The sequence below is a fragment of the Schistocerca serialis genome, chromosome 5, assembly GCF_023864345.2.
Source record: "Schistocerca serialis cubense isolate TAMUIC-IGC-003099 chromosome 5, iqSchSeri2.2, whole genome shotgun sequence".
NCBI classification, from domain to species: Eukaryota; Metazoa; Arthropoda; class Insecta; order Orthoptera; family Acrididae; genus Schistocerca; species Schistocerca serialis.
In genome coordinates, this window is record NC_064642.1 from 51053986 (window position 1) to 51075086 (window position 21101).

The following is a 21101-nucleotide window of genomic DNA, read 5'->3' on the forward strand; positions in this document are numbered from 1 at the left end:
AGTCTGGCAAAGGTACTACGAGAAGGGATATATCGATACGCGCTAGTGCCGGTCACGGTCAGGCAAAGGAGCAAGTCAGTGACAGTAGTAATTTAAATTAATTTCGTGAGGTGGATGTACGTTAAATAAAAAATGGTTCAAATGGCTCTGAGCACTATGCGACTAACTTCAGTGGTCATCAGTTGCCTAGAACTTAGAACTCATTAAACCTAACTAACCCAAGGACATCACACACATCGATGCCCGAGGCAGGATTCAAACCTGCGACCGTAGCGGTCGCTCTGTTCCAGACTGCAGCGCCTAGAACCTCACGGCCACTCCGGCCGGCGGAAGTACGTTAAAAACAGGGTGTAAAATACAGGGTGATTCAAAAAGAATACCACAACTTTAAAAATGTGTATTTAATGAAAGAAACATAATATAACCTTCTGTTATACATCATTACAAAGAGTATTTAAAAAGGTTTTTTTCACTCAAAAACAAGTTCAGAGATGTTCAATATGGCCCCCTCCAGACACTCGAGCAATATCAACCCGATACTCCAACTCGTTCCACACTCTCTGTAGCATGTCAGGCGTAACAGTTTGGATAGCTGCTGTTATTTCTCGTTTCAAATCATCAATGGTGGCTGGGAGAGGTGGCCGAAACACCATACCCTTAACATACCCCCATAAGCAAAAATCGCAGGGGGCTTCTTGGAGGCCAGTGATGAAGTGCTCTGTCACGGGCTGCCTGGCGGCCGATCCATCGCCTCGGGTAGTTGACGTCCCATTGTGACGGTTGACTTTCCCGTCAGTGTGGAAAGTTGCTTCATCACTAAACACAATCTTTGAAACGAAAGATTCATCTGTTTCCACTTGAGCAAGGTTAAAATCACAGAAATCGATTCTTTTAATCTTATCAGCTGCAGACAGTGCTTGAACCAATTTCAGACGATAAGGTTTCATAAGTAACCTTTTTCGTAGGACTCTCCATACAGTTGATTGTGGAATTTGCAGCTCTCTGCTAGCTCTGCGAGTCGATTTTCCTGGGCTGCGAACAAATGCTTGCTGGATGCGTGCTACATTTTCATCACTCGTTCTCGGCCGTCCAGAACTTTTCCCTTTGCACAAACACACATTCTCTGTTAACTGTTTATACCAACGTTTAATACACCACCTATCAGGAGGTTTACCACCATACTTCGTTCGAAATGCACGCTGAACAACTGTCGTCGATTCACTTCTGCCGTACTCAATAGCACAAGAAGCTTTCTGTTGAGCGGTCGCCATCTTAGCATCAACTGACGCTGACGCCTAGTCAACAGCGCCTCAAGCGAACAAATGTACAACTAAATGAAACTTTATAGCTCCCTTAATTCGCCGACAGATAGTGCTTAGCTCTGCCTTTTGTCGTTGCAGAGTTTTAAATTCCGAAAGTTGTGGTATTGTTTTTGAATCACCCTGTACATGATGGCGGGAAAACGAGCCACGCACGGCTCAATCTGCTAGTAGCTTGCACATTTAAGGCTTCAACGAGTATCGCCGTCGTAATGAGGCCAAGCTGTGACGTGACGTGCCGCGCTTTGTGTGTTCCAGCAGCAGCAGCACCAGCAGCAGGCGGCCGGCGCAGCGTACGACCCGTCGCGCGATCTGTCGCCCAACCTGCCCCTCACCTCGTGCGACTCGTCCTCGATGGGCGACGCCGAGGCGAGCAGCAGCGGCTGCAGCACGCCCTCCTCCTCGTCGGCGGCGTCGCAGCTGAGCGCCGGCCGGCGCGGCCTCGACGACGCGTCGTCGACGCCGCCCCCGCAGCCGCCGTCGCAGGCGCCGCAGCCGCCGCCGGCGACGCCGCAGGCGGACGCGGTGGTGTGCGCCGGCTGCGGCAGGCGCATCTGCGACCGCTACTACCTGCTGGCCGTGGACCGCCGGTGGCACGCCAACTGCCTCATATGCTACGCCTGCCGCAGGCCGCTCGACGGCGAGGGCACCTGCTTCGCCAAGGACGGCTCCATCTACTGCAAGAAGGACTACCACAGGTAGGACGCCGCCTCTGCCTACTTATAAGCGGCGCCATCGAGGGAAGAGAGGGTCGCCATTCCCGTTTCTCACATCCTCTTAAATACAGGGTGCGTCAAAAAAAATGTATACATACTTTGAAGCGTCATAGAAAATTTATTTCCCGTTCTACAGTATTAAATTTCTGGCAATTGAAAGCTGAAAGCCCAACTGGAAAAATAAATGTTCTTTACTAAAATGTAAACTTTCACGGCCGGAAATATCATGTCCATTATAATTATCCGGGCTGTTATGCCGTGGTCGGTTGATGAATTCTGTGGTGATTCCCAACGTTTCGTCTCCGACTGCGGGAGACATCTTCAAGGGGGTCCGTAGCTTGATGGATGGTCCAACACACACACAGTAGCGAGCCAGTGTGTGTGTTGGACCATCCATCAAGCTACGGACCCCCTTGAAGATGTCTCCCGCAGTCGGAGACGAAACGTTGGGAATCACCACAGAATTCATCAACCGACCACGGCATAACAGCCCGGATAATTATAATGGACATAAATGTTCTTTGCAAATGTAATTAATGTTCAAACTGGTGGCCTTCAGCATCAATAAATTTCTGAGTACGAGTCACAACTGATTCCGTACATCGTAACAAAGTGTCCAATGAGATTTCTGCGCACACCGCCTGAATCTCATTCCAAAGTGTGTCCAGGTTACGTGGTTTACGTTTGTACACCTCATCTTTTACTGTGCCCCATAAGAAGAAATCCAGCGGTGTGAGGTCTGGAGAGCGTGCAGGAAACTCGATTGGTCCCTTGCGTCCTATCCACTGGCCTGGCACACTGATTCCTGTGTGTTCGTACGTCCCTACGATAGTGCGGCGGGGCGCCATCTCGTTAAAAATAAAACTCATCATTACCGTATAATGCACGAATGGCAGGGAATATGAAGTCAGCAAGCATTGTTAGGTACGTTTCTCTAGTAACAGTACCTTCAAAGCGGAAAGGCCCAATAAGGGAGTCCCCTTGCAGACAAACCACACCACACATTTACACCAGGCAAATTCACAGCCTTTTCAACTGTAATGTGAGGATTATCTTCAGCCCAGTACACACAATTGTGCCTATTGACAGTTCCATTGAGTTTGAATTGGTCTGCATCCGACCAAATTATGCTACCCGTTAATCCCGGTTCATGTCTCACCATCTCCTGAACCCATTCACAAAATTCTAACCTTCGATCTGGATCGTCGTCACTTAGCTGTTGCACCAGCCTTGGAATGTACACACGAAACTTGCCGTTCTTGAGAATGCGTAGCACACTACTAGCACTTACATTACTCTCACGCGCCGCTTGCCTTGAAGATTTTTGAGGAGAACGCTGAAACAGTTCCAAGACCGCAGTTGTAGAATCATCACTTACAGCTGTACGAGGTCGCCCAGATCGACCTTTATGCACATCACACACTGTTCCATAAATTTCGAATTTGTCTCGCAGACGTGTAATTGCTAACATTGAAGGTGGTTCTGTACCATACTCACTTCTCCACTGTCTTCGAACAGCAGCTACATTCTCAAACTTCCAGTATCGCTTAGTTATCTGCTTCCGCGCTTCAAAGCTCAAACGCAAGTCCGCCATGTTGCAGTTACTTCCTTGCCGCTGTTGCCACCTGTTGAGGAAACATAACATTACTTTCTCACAGATATTTAACCTTGTAGAACGGGAAATAAATTGTCTGTGACAGTTCAAAGTGTGTATACATTTTTTTGACGCACCCTGCATTTCCGCAGTGGGATGCTCTTGAACAGGTTACCGCCAGTGTTGTAAGATCTACTTACTACCTGCTCGAGTACAAAAGTATCGACAATGATACGAAACTTGCAAAACTAATAACAGACGGTTCGATCAGTACTTCGTCACTAAATTCCATTATGAATGCATCTACGTCTTCAGAAATTCGACCGTTACAATTTAAATCTAAAAGGCTCCGCAGAAAAAATTTTTCCTTACGCTCGATAGCGAGATTAAGGACTTTTTTACGCTAGCGTCGCCTCCGTGTTCTTAAATGCTGAAGTCGCGAGTATACAGGGTGGTCCATTGATAGTGACCGGACCAAATATCTCACAAAATAAGCATCAAACGAAAAAACTACAAAGAACGAAACTCGTCTAGCTTGAAGGGGGAAACCAGATGGCGCTATGGTTGGCCCGCTAGATGGCGCTGCCATAGGTAAAACGGATATCAACTGCGTTTTTTTTTTAAATAGGAACCCCCATTTTTTATTACATATTCGTGTAGTACGTAAAGAAATAGGAATGTTTTAGTTGGGCCACTTTTTTCGCTTTGTGATAGACACAAACGTATAAGTACATGGTATCACGTAGCATTCCGTCAGTCCGGACGGTATTTGCTTCGTGATACATTATCCGTGTTAAAATGGACCGTTTACCAATTGCGGAAAAGGTAAATATTTTGTTGATGTATGGCTATTGAGATCAAAATGCCCTACAAGCGTGTGCTATATATGCTGCTCGGTATTCTGGACGACATCAGCTAAGTGTCCGGACCGTTCACCGAATAGTTTACGTTATTTAAGGAAACAGGAAGTGTTCAGCCACATGTGAAACGTCCACCACGACCTGCAACAAATGATGATGCCAAAGTAGGTGTTTTAGCTGCTGTCGCGGCTAATCCGCACATCAGTAGCAGACAAACTGATTCTGCAAATTCTAAAGACTGGTATAGTGTTATCCGCATATCAGCGTTCCAATTTGCCTACAAAAAACTATTTTCATTTATTTTTATTATTTTGTCCGTGTCTCTTTCTTTCTTTCTTTCTTTCGCTTACACCAGGGGTCTCCAAACTTATTAGTCCGACGGGCCAGATTGACTCCTCCACGAAGTCATAAGGGCCAAGATCTACCTAGTGGCATTAAAGCACCCTAGCACTCCACGATAACCGTAATATAAGGCTAAAGGAAAGATGAAATCGCAAAAATCTAAGGTTGTGAGAATAGCTAGCACTGAAACGAACTACGATGTTTATTTAATTACTTAATTTCGATTGGTGGACGTACCTGACCGAAATTCTGGCATATTTTATTCTGGTGAATTTCACCGACAAAAAAAGTGTGTCACTGCACATTCATCACGAAAGCGTCCTGCAAAGTTAACGAAATCTCAAAATGATTGTTAGCAACACTACTACTGCAAGAAGTAACAGAGGTAGAGTATGTCAACGCATTGTTATTTCAAGCGGCGCAACAGTAAGTTTAGTTATGTAGTCTTGTAGCGAGTAGCAGAGCCAATGTCGCGGTGTATTGGTCGCGATAGGCCTCGAAACTCAATTGTTGGCAGTATAGGTACCACCTCAAATGTTTGGCGGGCCGGATACCAGGGATGTCCGGCCAGCTAACGCGGGCCCGTTTGCCGGCTCTCGCGGGCCGGTTTGGGCCCGCGGGCCGTAGTTTGGAGACCCCTGGCTTACACCATACTCCCGCAGCGATGGTAGGGTCGGCGTGGTTACAACGGATTTGGCGATGTTTGTTCTAGGGAACCTACCCGAGTCCAGGAAGCAGCGTGTTAGCGCTCTCGGCTATCCTGGCGGCCACTTTGTGTCACTAATTCTTACAAAAAACTTGACACTACTGTTTGCAGGAAGTCATTTTCATCGAAAAATGTCGATTTAGTAGTTTCAAAAAGTTTCGTTCAACTTATTTTTTAATTTTGGTCGAATGTTTCCGTGGATATTCATATCGCATTTGGTGAAGCTAGTGTCGTGAACATTTTCGTATTGACTAGCAATCATGACTGAATAAAAATATTAAATGATTTTGCTTCATCAGGAGCGTGCACTACAGCGTTCCATTATTTCGAGGGACGGATTAATTTCTGTCGAATTGAGAGGTAAGTAGCAGATTAAGTGTTTTAACTGGAAATGGAGTGGAACCTTATGCACGATAGGTATCAGCCGACAGTCGCCGAATTTAATGACGGACGAGACCCAACACGGCACGGGGCAGACAGCTCGAGGCCGAACAACAAACAGAGAGATAGACTCGCCGCGCCGGGCCGTCCGCGGGCGCGCAGTACATTTTTAGCAATCGCGATGTTGCGGTATCAGGGGAGCAGGATCGCGGACCCGCCAGGCCGCCGTTTCCAGGCAGCGGCCCGCCGGACGGAGATCTCGCATGCGCTCGCCGCACTCGCTCTTCCTCCTCCGTCCGCGGAGATAGCGTGTTAAATGGAGGGAAACGGCGCCGGGCGCGCCGTGTGTGGGGAGGGCACGCGCGCCGTCGCTATGTCCATCACCCCCCCTCCTCCGCTATCCCGATCCTTCTGCAGCCCGCGTGGCGGCCCCCGGGGGGCCCATTGTCCGCGCGATGCTATCGCCATCGTGTTTGTTTTTCCATAATGCGCCGAGCCGACAAACGCCCGCCTTGTTATTACCGACGGCCGAGCCGGATCCACGGCCGCCGTGGCTGCGGCGGACGCCGCAAGAAGCGACTCGGCTAGCGCAGCGCAGACCGGACCGCCAGCGCCCTCTGATCGGCATTGTCTCGAGGCGCCGCTCTCTCTCTCTCTCTCTCTCTCTCTCTCTCTCTCTCTACTGCGGCTGCCTTCGCGAGTTACGGTTATTACGGACCGACGCTCCTTTATCACCTGCACGCTGCAGGTCGCTCTCGAGGGGATTCCGCCGCGGCCGTTAACATGACTGTCCCGCGCCGTGACGTGACGGAATTCGTGGAACCGCACACGACTAAGGCTCATTCAGCTGCATCTTGGTGTCCAAATGTTTCACATTTGCAGCTTCACTGCGCAAGACAGAAACTATATGGACGTGATTGCGCAGAGGAAAAGTTGAGACATACGAGGTCCACTCCAAAAGAAATGCAAACTATTTTTGTAAAAATACAGTTTTCATTCTGCATGACTGAAAGTTTTACAGTGTGTAGATACATCCTTCCCGCTTGTTTTCAAACCTAGTTCAACCTGTTCCCGTGAGTGGCGCCGTCACAGCATGTCTTCAAGGTGGCTGCGACACTTGACGTTCGTCAGAAGCAACGTGCTGTCATAGAATTCCTGTGCTGTGTAACCGAGACAGTGGGAAACATCCACAAGAGGTTGAAAAAGGTGTATGGAGATGCTGCTGTCGATCGCAGTACAGTTAGTTGGTGGGCAAGCAGGTTACGTGATGAAAGCGGGCACGGCAATATTGAGGATTGTCCTCGCTGCGGCAGGCCTCGTACTGCACACACTCCAGACAATGTGCAGAGATTTAACGAATTTGGTGACTGCTGACAGACGCATCACAATGAACGAATTGTCACGCTACGTTCGGATAGGGGAAGGAAGTGTTTACGGAATACAAAGTGTTGGCGTTAAAAAAGGTTTGTGCCACGTCGGTTCCCAGTATGTTGACAGTGGCTCACAAAGAAACAAGAAAAACGGTATGCAGTGAACTTTTGGAACAGTACGAGAATAGTGGAGATGAATTTCTTGGAAGAATTGTGACAGGTGATGAAACATGGCTCCATCATTTTTCACCAGAGATTAAGAGGTAATCGATGGAGTGGCATCATGCAAATTCACCCAAGAAAAAAAAATTCAAAGCCACACCTTCTGCTGGAAAAGTATAGGCTACGGTGTTTCTCGATTCCGAAGGACTCTTGCTTGTGGACATCGTGCCAAGTGGAACCACCCTAAATTCTGATGCATATGTGACGACACTGAAGAAACTTAAAGCTCGACTGAGTCGTGTTCGACCACATGGGCAAAAGCAGGATGTTTTGCTGTTGTACGACAACGCACGGCCACATGTCACTCAAAAAACCATGGAAGCGATCCGCCTTACAGCCCTGACCTGGCTCCATGTGACTATCATCTCTTTCGGAAACTGAAAGACTCTCTTCGTGGAACAAGGTTTGAAGATGATGACTCCCTTGTGCACGCTGCCAAACAGTGGCTCCAACAGGTTGGTCCAGAATTTTACTGTGGGGTTATACAGGCGCTGGTACCAAGATGGCGTAAGGCAGTTGAGAGGGATGTAAATTATGTGGAGAAATGAAAATATTGTTCCTAAAGGATGTATCTAAACACTCTCAAACTTTCAAACATGTAGAATAAAAAAATAGTGTGCAGTTCTTTTGGAGTCACCCTCGTACAACTGGCAAGTCAGAGGATTGACTCTCTTCAAGGCAAAACCAAATCCGAGGAAATGTTTTGTTCTTGGGTTGGGTAAAAAGTAGTGACAACACTGCTACAGTTCATACCAGACTTTTCTGTCAAAGTTCACCGTATTACATGCCTTCAGTGCAATCGCTCCGCACCTTGATCACCTTCCCCAGTACAGATGGAAGGCGTCGTATATTTATTTATTTATTTGCTAGCATTCACAAAGGACTTGCCACCTTGTTACTAAGAAGGGTCGCATTTTCACAATACGAAGTTGTACACGTACAGAATGTGATACTTATTTGGTATTTCTAACTTTTAGTAAGGATTAATAATATTGCAGCTTTAAATACTTGTAAACTTAAACAAAAAATTAGGAAACGAAAATCGTAAAATTAGTGATTTATGAATGGAAGACAGGAATTTATGAAGACAGAGAAGAGATTATGACATATCCTAACTTGAAGACATATTATAAATTCGAAAAATTTTTTCTCAAGTAATCAAGATTCTTTCGTTTAAGACGAATAGACAAAAGATAATAAACATTTTTGAAATGAACAAAATATCAGCCGGACGTTGTGGCAGAGCGGTTTTAGGCGCTTCAGTCCGGAACCGTGCTGCTGCTACGGTCGCAGGTTCGAATCCTGCCTCGGGATTGGATGTGTGTGATGTCCTTAGCTTAGCTAGGTTTAAGTAGTTCTATGTTCTAGGGGACTGATGACCTCAGATGTTAAGCCCCATAGTGCTCAGAGCCATTTGAACAAAATATTGGAAAATATAATTATAAACAGTAACTATATTTTTAGAAAGAACGAAAATAGAAGATAGGAAAGGCGATAGTGGAAGAATCTTCCTTCATGAAGTGTGCATTATGGTGAGTGTCTTCGAGTTTCCCTTCAAGCCACCGACCGACAACCACAGCTCTTCATCCCGTCCTTGCAATCCTATGCTACTTTTCAATATGTTGATTGAAATATTCATAGGCACGTCTTCTCATGTAAAGCTGAAATTCTTTTTTTCGTGGTCGTGACCGCTATCGATTCATGTCTGTATCTGTATCAAATCATATTTGGTACTTTGTGTCTTGTGTTATCGACGACACGTCTGAAACAGTCAGGAAGTGGGAGAACTACTTATGTCCGATCACTTTCAGCCGGTGGTGGAAGGGAAGGTGCTTGTAGTCTTGACTTATGTAAATAGTGGACTTTTGCGCTTTTCCTGGTATTTGCTAGGACCCGTTTGCACATACGATGGCTTGCCAATGATACAAACCATTCCTGAAGTTCAGTCCACAGTGAACTAAAGGGTGCCAGTCGTGGTGGGCGAGCGGTTCTAGGCGCTTCAGTCCGGAACCGCGTGACTGCTACGGTCGCAGGTTCGAATCCTGCCTCGGGCATGGATGTGTGTGATATCCTTAGGTTAGTTAGGTTTAAGTAGCTCTAAGCTCTAGGGGACTGATGACCTCAGCTGTTAAGTCCCATAGTGCTCAGAGCCAAACACACACACACACACACACACACACACACACACACACACACACACACACACACACACAGCAGTCTCTTCATTGTGCAACTCTGCAGATCAGCTCCTCGCGTCAGAAGCGGAACGCGAACTTAAGGCCATTCGGTTTGTAATGCGTAACGACTTTCTGCGTGTGTAGATCACCCGACCTTAATTAACAGATACTCTTCTCATGGAAGAAGGGAGGGAAATTGGGATTTAACGTCCCTTTGAGGGCAGAACTGAATTCCAAAGGAAATCGGCTGTCTCTTTTTCGAAAGAATCATGCCGGAATTTGCCTTTTGTCATTTAGGGAAGCAACGCGAAACCTAAATCTGGACGTCCGTTTGGGGATCTGATGCGCCGCTTTCCCGTATGTGAGTCTTGTTTCTGTTTCATGGAGCGTGAACTTAACCATTTCGGACCCGAATTTTATCTGGAGGAAGGAAAATTTTTGTTTATGTGGTAATGCATCTAGGTGATTTTAGATGCAAGATTTATCTTGTTCGTGATGAAAAGGCTGAACTTTCACTAATACATTCCCCAGGTTTCCATTGGGAAAAAATGATTCTGTTGCAGTTGACACACAGTAAAGTTAATGTACACAGTTGTAGCCACAGAGTCTGAAAGGGCTAAACCTTCCGAACTGTGTGCGAAAGAAATGCTGCAGACTTATATGCACTAATATGCATCCTAAAATAAAAGGCACAAAATGTACCCAAGATACAGCATTTTTCTATGAATCTGAAGAGGTGACAATACGGATGAAGTTTTAGCTCAAAGGTATTGTAAAGCACATTCACTTTCTCTGCGTAATCGTTTCCGGAATGTTATACTGACTTAGTTTTACTTAGGCAGGACCAGAAACGTCATCATTTATGTACACTAGGAATGAGGACACGTCGTAACAAGAAGAAATTAAAAATACAGCGACCTAGCTTCGGGAAGAACTGAAGGCTTTTACGTGTAATCACTTCCCAGCGGAAATCAAGTAGCGGCCCGCTCCTCGGGAAGGCGGGTCGGCCTCTTCAAGGTCGTGCAGCGAGAGATTCCCGTTACGCCACAGAAAACACGGACGGGATGACTTCCTCCTCATGCCACGTCGTCTGTCAAAATTACCATAATCGCCGCGTCAGTAATAATCACAATTATAATAATCGTATGTTAATACGCCGGTCGAGTAGCTGTTAGATTAATCTAAATTCAGAGTGCTCGTTAATGGGATAGGGAAGAACCAGTTCCTCCTATCGATTCGGAGGCGATCGGGAAATGCCCCGCGTTACGCACGGAGTGCGCTACGGCGCGGCGGCTGCGGCCCGCCGCATCTGATGGGAATTTCAAAATTAAATTGATTAATCTACAATGTAAAATAAATTGTGATTATTAGGTCGCTATTAAAGTAAACATGCCCGCCGCTGTTTATTATGGTAACCGTATCCGAGAGTACCTGATTTCTGTAAGTATTACACGTTTGAGAGTAAGCGGGCAGAATACATAAAATCGCTCGCTGCACCAGCAGTAACGAGATTCATGAGAGTAGTATTTCTCTTCCCGTTCCGTAATTTGAGAATCCTCTTGAATCACTTGCTGTCATCAAAGAGCAGGTTTGTTCGTTTTAAAGTCTTTCTCGTTCATTGTCTTTCCTCGGATTAGTGTTTGGAAGGAAGTGGCGCATGAATCAAATACCACTCCCAAAAGAGTCATTAATAGAGTCGGCTTTAAGATGATAGCTGAAAAGTATTGTAAGAGGTTTGATATGATTAGATATCGGGGGTAAGGAGTTGTTTTTCATTTATGGAGATTCTTAACAGGCTTTCCTCCCCTAAAAAGAATTCGTGATCTTTTCCACCGTACCGCCTGCTCTACAGTTCCATGCCTAACGTCATGTTTTTATCAAAAAACAATAAAAAAGCATATGATTTCAGGAAAATTTCTATGATTTGGATAATATTGTTTTCCAGTAAAATTCGGTGACAAAAGTACAAGAAAATGTAAATCTTGAAACGACTGCTGTCTAAATCAGTAATTCTGTCTATGGTAAGGACCTGTATGAATCATTTGCTGATGTAGTAATGGACCACAACGATGGGACTGACTGACGTCATTTTGCCGGGGTATTCTACTACCAGCGGGTATCATTTATACTCTGTTGAACAGCGTAGCCGATTAACCATGGTATTCTCTACAATTACTTTAAACTGAATTTTAGGTTTGCTTTATACGATTACAGACTAATATTTTCTATGACTTTAATACCATTTCCTGGACACGACTTTTTTGGCTAGCAGATTGCAAAAATCATTTAGTATGCAGTTGTACAGTACTACAGTATGTCGTACTAGCAGACACGAAAATTTATACTGATGACCGTTTACGGAAAATTAAGTATGCCGCACTGTTGAATGTCCAGATATGACTAAACATTATTTTAAGTTCATATATAAACTAAAAGAAAGGGTTTTATTTCATATTTTGATCTGAATTTGCTCTTTACATCTTAGGAACAGAGAACTATGTAACACTCTGTTATTTCAATTTATTTATTATTCAACATTTAAGGATTTGTCATTTCCTTGACTTTTGTTTAACTCCTCACAGGTGCAAATGCAAGTAATCAAGTAGAGTGGACATATCTGATGTTAATTTTACTCTGAGAGTGGCTGAAAATCCTGGAAGCCGAAGTGATACTCGGTCATGGACAGCTGAAGCTGCGCACTTCAGTCCTGGTACAGGTAGTTCTTAAGCGCCTTACACCGACTATTATCGTACTTTGAAAGTCTGTTAACCCGCAACGTGCTACCTTTTTACTACGTACGTTTCTGTGCAATTGCGTCTACATAACCTTTCTGCCATTCATACTTACGTGCTTGGCGAAGGGTTCATCGAATCACTTTCAGAACCTTGTCTACCATTCCACTCAAGAACAGCATGGGAAAAACGAGCATTTAAATGTTTCAGTGCTAGCTCCTATTTTTCTTATTTTATTACGATTATCATTTTTCTCTATACAGGTCGGCGTCAGAAAAATATTTTCGCATACGGAGAGGAAGGTGGTGACTGACTACAACAGACTGCTTAATAGTATTCGCTTCTAGCCACAAAATTCGGTCACCATAAGCGGCTTATCTTCACTTGGGACAACCCTAAAGTGTTTTTTTGCTGACTGGGTGTATTTAGACGTTTCAGTTACAATGTGCTACAAATCTAACCAACTGCGGTCCGCCGGCCACAGTGCTCGAGCTGTTCTAGGTGCTTCAGTCCGGAACCACGCGACTGCTACGGTCGCAGGTTCGAATCCTGCCTCGGGCATGGATGTGTGTGATGTCCTTAGGTTAGTTAGGTTTAACTACACTCCTGGAAATGGAAAAAAGAACACATTGACACCGGTGTGTCAGACCCACCATACTTGCTCCGGACACTGCGAGAGGGCTGTACAAGCAATGATCACACGCACGGCACAGCGGACACACCAGGAACCGCGGTGTTGGCCGTCGAATGGCGCTAGCTGCGCAGCATTTGTGCACCGCCGCCGTCAGTGTCAGCCAGTTTGCCGTGCCATACGGAGCTCCATCGCAGTCTTTAACACTGGTAGCATGCCGCGGCAGCGTGGACGTGAACCGTATGTGCAGTTGACGGACTTTGAGCGAGGGCGTATAGTGGGCATGCGGGAGGCCGGGTGGACGTACCGCCGAATTGCTCAACACGTGGGGCGTGAGGTCTCCACAGTACATCGATGTTGTCGCCAGTGGTCGGCGGAAGGTGCACGTGCCCGTCGACCTGGGACCGGACCGCAGCGACGCACGGATGCACGCCAAGACCGTAGGATCCTACGCAGTGCCGTAGGGGACCGCACCGCCACTTCCCAGCACATTAGGGACACTGTTGCTCCTGGGGTATCGGCGAGGACCATTCGCAACCGTCTCCATGAAGCTGGGCTACGGTCCCGCACACCGTTAGGCCGTCTTCCGCTCACGCCCCAACATCGTGCAGCCCGCCTCCAGTGGTGTCGCGACAGGCGTGAATGGAGGGACGAATGGAGACGTGTCGTCTTCAGCGATGAGAGTCGCTTCTGCCTTGGTGCCAATGATGGTCGTATGCGTGTTTGGCGCCGTGCAGGTGAGCACCACAATCAGGACTGCATACGACCGAGGCACACAGGGCCAACACCCGGCATCATGGTGTGGGGAGCGATCTCCTACACTGGCCGTACACCACTGGTGATCGTCGAGGGGACACTGAATAGTGCACGGTACATACAAACCGTCATCGAACCCATCGTTCTACCATTCCTAGACCGGCAAGGGAACTTGCTGTTCCAACAGGACAATGCACGTCCGCATGTATCCCGTGCCACCCAACGTGCTCTAGAAGGTGTACGTCAAGTACCCTGGCCAGCAAGATCTCCGGATCTGTCCCCCATTGAGCATGTTTGGGACTGGATGAAGCGTCGTCTCACGCGGTCTGCACGTCCAGCACGAACGCTGGTCCAACTGAGGCGCCAGGTGGAAATGGCATGGCAAGCCGTTCCACAGGACTACATCCAGCATCTCTACGATCGTCTCCATGGGAGAATAGCAGCCTGCATTGCTGCGAAAGGTGGATATACACTGTGCTAGTGCCGACATTGTGCATGCTCTGTTGCCTGTATCTATGTGCCTGTGGTTCTGTCAGCGTGATCATGTGATGTATCTGACCCCAGGAATGTGTCAATAAAGTTTCCCCTTCCTGGGACAATGAATTCACGGTGTTCTTATTTCAATTTCCAGGAGTGTAGTTATAAGTCTGTGGGACTGATGACCTCAGATGTTAAGACCCATAGTGCTTAGAGCCAACTGCGGTCCCTGAGGTCGATATACTTAACTAAATTAGTAGATGAAATTGGTAAAAACCCACATTTTAAAAATCTGTCTTCGGTTTTTCCCACATTCACACCATATATATACATGGGACGATTTAACTTCTTGCTAAGCTGAAACGATCAAAGAAAAAATGGGGATGATGCTTGTTGCTTTCTCCGACTTAACAGCTTCGCAATAAGAAGCCTAACTATCTGAAGTCCAGCTGCCCAGTTATCCTTCCAAGTCAAAATTTGTAGTTGCAGAACTGAAATCTGACAAGCTAGAGTCATTTTTCTCTCAGTTATGTCATTCTGTAGCTGGCCGGCGTGGCCGAGCGGTTCTAGGCGCTTCAGTCTGGAACCGCGCTACCGCTACGGTCGCAGGTGCGAACCCTGCCTCGCTCATGGATGTATGTGATGTCCTTAAGTTAGTTAGGTTTAAGTAGTACTAAGTTCTATGGGACTGATGACCTCAGAAGCTAAGTCCCATAGTGCTCAGAGCCATTTGAACCATTTGTCATTCTGTGCACTGTCCCTCGGAATAAAGAGACGAGTGGTGATAGAAAAAGAAGAGCTGAAGTTCGTTGCGTGTTAGCAGCTACGCTGCGTCTTCACAATTATTTTCGAAGAGCGGATCGAAGATCTTTTGTTTCGTTCATCTCACTACCACCAGTCAAGTCAGGCTTCAGAAATATCACTTTCTTCTATTAAATCTTCGTACGCGGCTGCTTTTCCTTCTTTTCACGCAGTATGAGTAGCAGAAGTTATACCTGAAAGTTTCGGAAGATTCCAGCAGCCTTCAATAGAAGGTAAAACACCTCTCTCTCTCTCTCTCTCTCTCTCTCTCTCTCTCTCTCTCTCTCTCTCTCTCTTTTTCAGGGAGGTTATGTTGACAACAGGTGGAGGTTCAAGTGACGTAACGACAAGTCTGTGCAAACTGTGCGGTTACCGGAGGGAACTGCGCAGTTCTCGTCGCAAAAGGCGAGTGTCTTTTCCAGACGGCGGACGACCTGTCTGATTTGCTCTGTTATCCGATAATAGTACAGTTAATCACACAGACATGACGTCACACTGATAAAGTCCACAGTGAAACTTACAGTCTATATGCCCCTTTGTCTACTGTATGCGGACAAAAAATTTACTATGTTGTTTCGTGATGAAAAACCTGAACAATTCGGTGTGCATTTGCACCGCATAATAAACGTAATGAACCTCCTTACCATCAGAGTAGTGTGTAGCGATAACCATGGACTTTTCCGGGAATATCGATAGTGAGCTATGCTACTTGAAATACACAACCACTCACTATTCATAAGGCTTTATTTACGCCTAGACGAGTTTCAGACATAACGCGTTGTCATAGTACATTTATATATTCACCAACACAAAGCTTTTGTCGACTGCAGCTGCGTTTCATTCTTAACAAGTAGCTCCTGTTTCCACATTCATATGCGTGGCAAAGACATGTCTAGCTTCACTGATGCAGCGCAACATATGCTGTATGGCCGACGGCCAGGGAATCAACCACCGATATCGTGGGTAAATTAAGAGTGACCTACTGTTCTGCACACTGCATACTGTTTAGTTTCTTAAGCTACCTCTGCTGGGCACACCGCACTGAGTAGACGCTAAGCAGGAAATCCACGTGACAGCTGCTCTGAGCTCGGCTGACCTGAAGACACGCGTGTCTCGACGTGAGCACACGGCGGAGGCCCGGTTACCACAGTGGCAGCTGAACGAGACCCGGGCCTCCATAAACGACGGCAGCGGACCGGAACAGTTGAAACTCGGGACATGCACGTTGCCTACACAGCCGCGAAAGGCGGAGCGGCGAACCGAATGCGAGTTAGTTTTGCCGCCCGGCGGGTCTCAAATTCGGGCCTCCACGGCTACGTCACGCAGCAGAGCTTTATGCTCTCTCTCTCTCTCTCTCTCTCTCTCTCTCTCTCTCTCTCTCCCTCTCCCATCTCTCTCTCTCTCTCCATAAACTTGCTCGCACGCTCTTCCTCTCTGCGCGTCCGGTCTTTTGTCTTGTGGAAGACGTAAAGGGGGGGGGGGGGGGGGGGGATTTTGGGCGTGTGAGGCCGCCGCGCGCACTTTTCTTTGAACGCGCCAAGACCGGCATTTATTTTTCTTCCATGCCCTGCTATTTTGTTTCTGTTTCTATTTTTCTTTAACTCAGCTCGTCTTTGAAGGCAACTTTTTCTTTGTGGGGCGAACTCGGTCCCTCCTCTGCGATAGGCTGCTTATTTTTTCTCTGGGTCTATTTATTTTACAGACTTTCTCTTTTTCTGCACGAAGTTGCTTGCACGCGCCTGTGTGTGTGTGTGTGCACACGCCTTTAAGCAGTTACCTTCCCGTGTGGTGGCCTTCCAATGAACAGGTTATTTACGTTGCAATTCACTTGTCATCCTGGCTCGCCTTTCTACTTCGGAGATCTGTCCGAACGCCGTTTATTTCCACTTGTCCGTATGGCGATGCTCTTCCCGATAGATAAAGTTTGTAATAGCGTCTTATTCATCTGCTGACATCAAAGATGGCTGTCATTCCTCTCCTCTCTAGTGAGTGGGCAGTGCCTTTGCTCACCGTGTCTTAAATTTCAAGTCGCTGGCGAAAAGTGGTGCATTCACATTGCGTTCAGTTACAGGCAGTTAGGTGACAGTGCCGTAATGGCACCTTTCTGGCGGTAGTCTGCGTGTAGCGTGACTTGTTGGAGAGTACGGCCCTTCTCTCTCTCTCTATCTATGTGTGTGTGTGTGTGTGTGTGTGTGTGTGTGTGCGCGCGCGCGCGCAAGCGTGAGCGTGACTTGGACATCGTGTGCATTCCGTCGAGATTTCTTCGACTCAGTGCTCACATTCACGTTATTTCTCGCTCTTCAAACATACTATTTTAAAAATACAATAAAGGTTCACGTCCATTGATAACCTGTCGAACCTTTGTGTATCATACAATAATCAAATAATGTATAGTGCACTACATGCATAAGTAAACTGTCAGGAATGTACTAACAGAATTTATTTACAAAAACTATTTTCTTCCATCTCAAAGGAGTATTGTAAGAAACAATAAAAGTGATCATAAAAAGACGAGGATGTCTAAGAAAGAAGAGTAACACCATAAACGGCTATAGCAGCTGTACTTACACTGACCGGTAAAACATTGACAGCAAAAGAATAAGCGCACATCATAGGACAAAGGAGTGTGAGACAGTAGATCCATCCGTATTTCTTAGAAGTGGTTAACACAATAATAGAAGGAAACTACTGAGTGTGGAACCGATTCACGACACCATGTCTTCTCATTGCTCCTTTTGGTATTGTCTTTTCATCTTCCTGCTCAGCTGTGACTGCAAACGCTTTATCTAATACACACTTCCGCTTTTGTTAGTTGTTTCGCTGTCCACATCAATATTATGTAGTGTGTTCACTTCCAAATTTTAATTTCTATGTTATATAACTTACAAAAATAATTCTAAGATACTCGCTTTTTTTACAATTGAAAAAATGTTTATAAGTACAGTTTTTCTTAATGAGTAATTAAGACATTGAGGACCCCAGCAACTACAATCATCATTTGCGTCTCAAGCGGTACAACAGTCATGTACTCGGCTGAATAACACTTGATGCTTAGGACTGAGAAGGGAGATACGATTATCACTTTATGTGCGTGACATTCGGCCAACTTAATTAAGGACATAGAGAAAACGAATTTATATGTGAATGTCAAGCAGTAATCCATAGCTCTTCACACTTCAGAGACTATAAGAAGGGGCGTTAGCATGGTTAAAGCGTCATGGAGAAAATGTTACTGTGAAAGTTTGGCTTCGTTTCTTATCCACGTAATGCAGTATTTTAACACACAGTTCAGATTTGTCCCGGAATGCACCTCAATGATGAAAAGGAAGTGAACTGCTATCTGTCGGCCGGAGTCGCCAAGCGGTTCTAGGCGCTACAGTCTGGAATCGCGCGACCGCTACGGTCGCAGATTCGAATCCTGCCTCGGGCATAGATGTGTGTGATGCCCTTAGTTTAGTTAGGTTTAAGTAGTTCTAAGTTCTAGGGGACTGATGACCGCAGCAGTTAAGTCCCATAGTGCTCAGAGCCATTTGAACCATTTGAACTGCTATCTACCGTATTTTGATTCGCCGATTCAGACAGCTCTCTTAAACCTTTACCATGTTCCGGCCGCTACCTGTCTGCGACCAGTGGTGCGGCATGAGACAGAATGCTGCAGTGGTTCGTTATATGCTCTCGGACGCCAGAGGCAGAAGTCAAAGGGTTTCCATGTGTCTGGGGCACAACACGGCAATAGTCGTTTGCAATGATGAGGAGTTGTCTACTAGAAGCTTGACGGTGCTTATGCCTGCTTTCACGTTCCTATGCGGTTCAACACTGGGCAGTTGTCACACCTGTATGCCCATGAATGTGGATATTGCACGACTCAGTCAGCCGGCCACATGGGGACCCACAATGACGGCCCTTTCAAAAAATGTCGGGTGCTGATAACGCTGTCTCACATGAGTACGCGGTACTTCAGTTATCATTCAACATATGTACGCTACCATATGTACGCTACCATGTCTGGTAGCAACACTAAACAGGAACAACACTAACGCAGTGTGGTGGCCGTTACGCGTGCCACAGAGAATTGCATGTCTCGTCACTTGGATCCCTGTCGATGGTACGTATTCGGAGCTACAATGACATGCAGCCGCGTCTTTTCTGTGCGGCAGTACACGTAGTGCTCTAAAGAGTGTTGACAGTGAAATCTCACACTGGTGAAAGCATGCGAGAAGTAAAGCAAAAACGTTCCAGTCACCACTAGTCCGCCCGCAGACGTGTCATTCGTAACGTACTTCCGAAATAAATACGAAATGTTGCCCTAGTTTGTACAAACGCTTTTCGATTAAGTCTTAATCTAACTGGGCTCTGATTCACCCATTTACAGTTCGCTGCCCCAGTTCTTCGACAGCATCAGCAGGACTGCTGTGCGCTTCACTTTCGAGATAACGCGGGACAGAAAAGTCCAGAGGGTTGAGGTCAGATGATGTTGGAGGCCAAGGTAAGGCCGTGCACGACCTATCAGTCTTGGATGATAATGACGCGTCTGATATCATCTTACCGGTATATAACTAGTGAAACCTGCCAGTGTCTCGTCATGCACTGCCAAATTTCCAAACCACGGGCCTCGGGGAAAAAATTTTTTACCTACTGCTATTATTTTGCACTTTGTATATATGTATGCTGCCGAAAAAAAAGCAGCACCTGCAAGGATTCCTTTGAGTGGCACTAGGACGTAGTATGTGGGTTGGGTTGATTTCGGGGGAAGAGACCAAACTGCGAGGTCATCGGTCTGATCAGATTAGGGAAGGATGGGGAAGCAAGTCGGCCGTGCCCTTTCAAAGGAACCATCCCGGCATTTACCTGAAGCGATTTAGGGAAATCACGGAAAACCTAAATCAGGATGCCCGGACGTGGGATTGAACCGTCGTCCTCCCGAATGCGAGTCCAATGTGCCAGTATGTGGAACTAAGACGCTGTAGCGTTAGCAGTACATTTGCCACGGTCATCGGCCATCAGGTGGAACTTAGAATACCTGTGTGTCATAACTCTACAGGACCAAGCGAGGTGGAGCAGTGGTTAGCACACTGGACTCGCATTCGGGAGAACGACGGTTCAAACCAGCGTCCGGCCATCCTGATACAGGTTTTCCCGGATTTTCTTAAATCACTTCAGGGATGGTTCCTTCGAAACGGCACGGCTGATTTCCCCCATAATCTTTCCCTAATACGAGCTTGTGCTCCGTCGTTGATGAACTAGTTGTCGACGGGACGTTCACCACTGATCTCTTTGTCCTGCTTTAACTCTGCAGGAAGTGGCTGTGCTGAGTTTAGAAGTGAACAATATTTGCAACATTCATTCTAAGACACAACCGTGACCAACTGACGAGTACTGTTGAACAGTGTCAGACATTTGAACAGGTTCGCTTTGTGGACCTGCGAAAAGCTGGACGGGGGTATCGGCGGATTAGCTGCACACGTTGGTAACAATGTACCGGCGGTGTATCACTGATTTCAGCGGCGGTCTGTGAAACATTCCCATACCTGTAGACCAGGTTCTGGACGTCCGCGTAGTACAGATGAGTGTCGGGATCGCCGCATTGTGTGCGCAGTGGTGGCAGGAAATAAATCTGGGCACATGTTACACCTCTGTATCACCGAGGACCATCGCAGCCGTCTGCTTACAGCAGGACTGTGATCACGTGTGGTTCTGGTCAGGCTACCACTGACCCAACGACACCCCCATGCACGCTCATCTGGCGTCGCGGAACAGTTGTCTGGAGAGTGGAATGACGTCAGTGATAAGAGCAGGCTCTGTTTGCATCCGAGTGATGGACGTCCACATGAATGGCATAGACCTAGTGAGCCGCTGATTCCAGAGTGCATTCGCCCACGACACACAGGTTCCACCCGAGGCTTCTTGGAATAGGGGACCATCACCTACAGCTCTTGGTCGCATTTACTGGTAAACTAACCAGTGTCCTCTACATTGCACAGGCTTTTATCCCCGTATGTAAATTGAAGGTGGATAGA

The 21101-nt window shown here is 46.7% G+C and overlaps 1 protein-coding gene across 1 annotated transcript in view; it reads left to right on the top strand.

The window, feature by feature from the left end:
- The first annotated feature begins 1673 nt into the window (after positions 1-1673).
- LOC126481738 (protein apterous-like) overlaps positions 1674-21101 on the top strand; it is a 308879-nt gene continuing 289451 nt past the window's right edge. Inside the window, exons 1-2 of the mRNA XM_050105693.1 lie at positions 1674-1688; positions 1815-2017. Of these exons, the coding sequence (XP_049961650.1) occupies positions 1674-1688; positions 1815-2017 (218 nt within the window). The remainder of the gene's footprint in view (positions 1689-1814; positions 2018-21101) is intronic.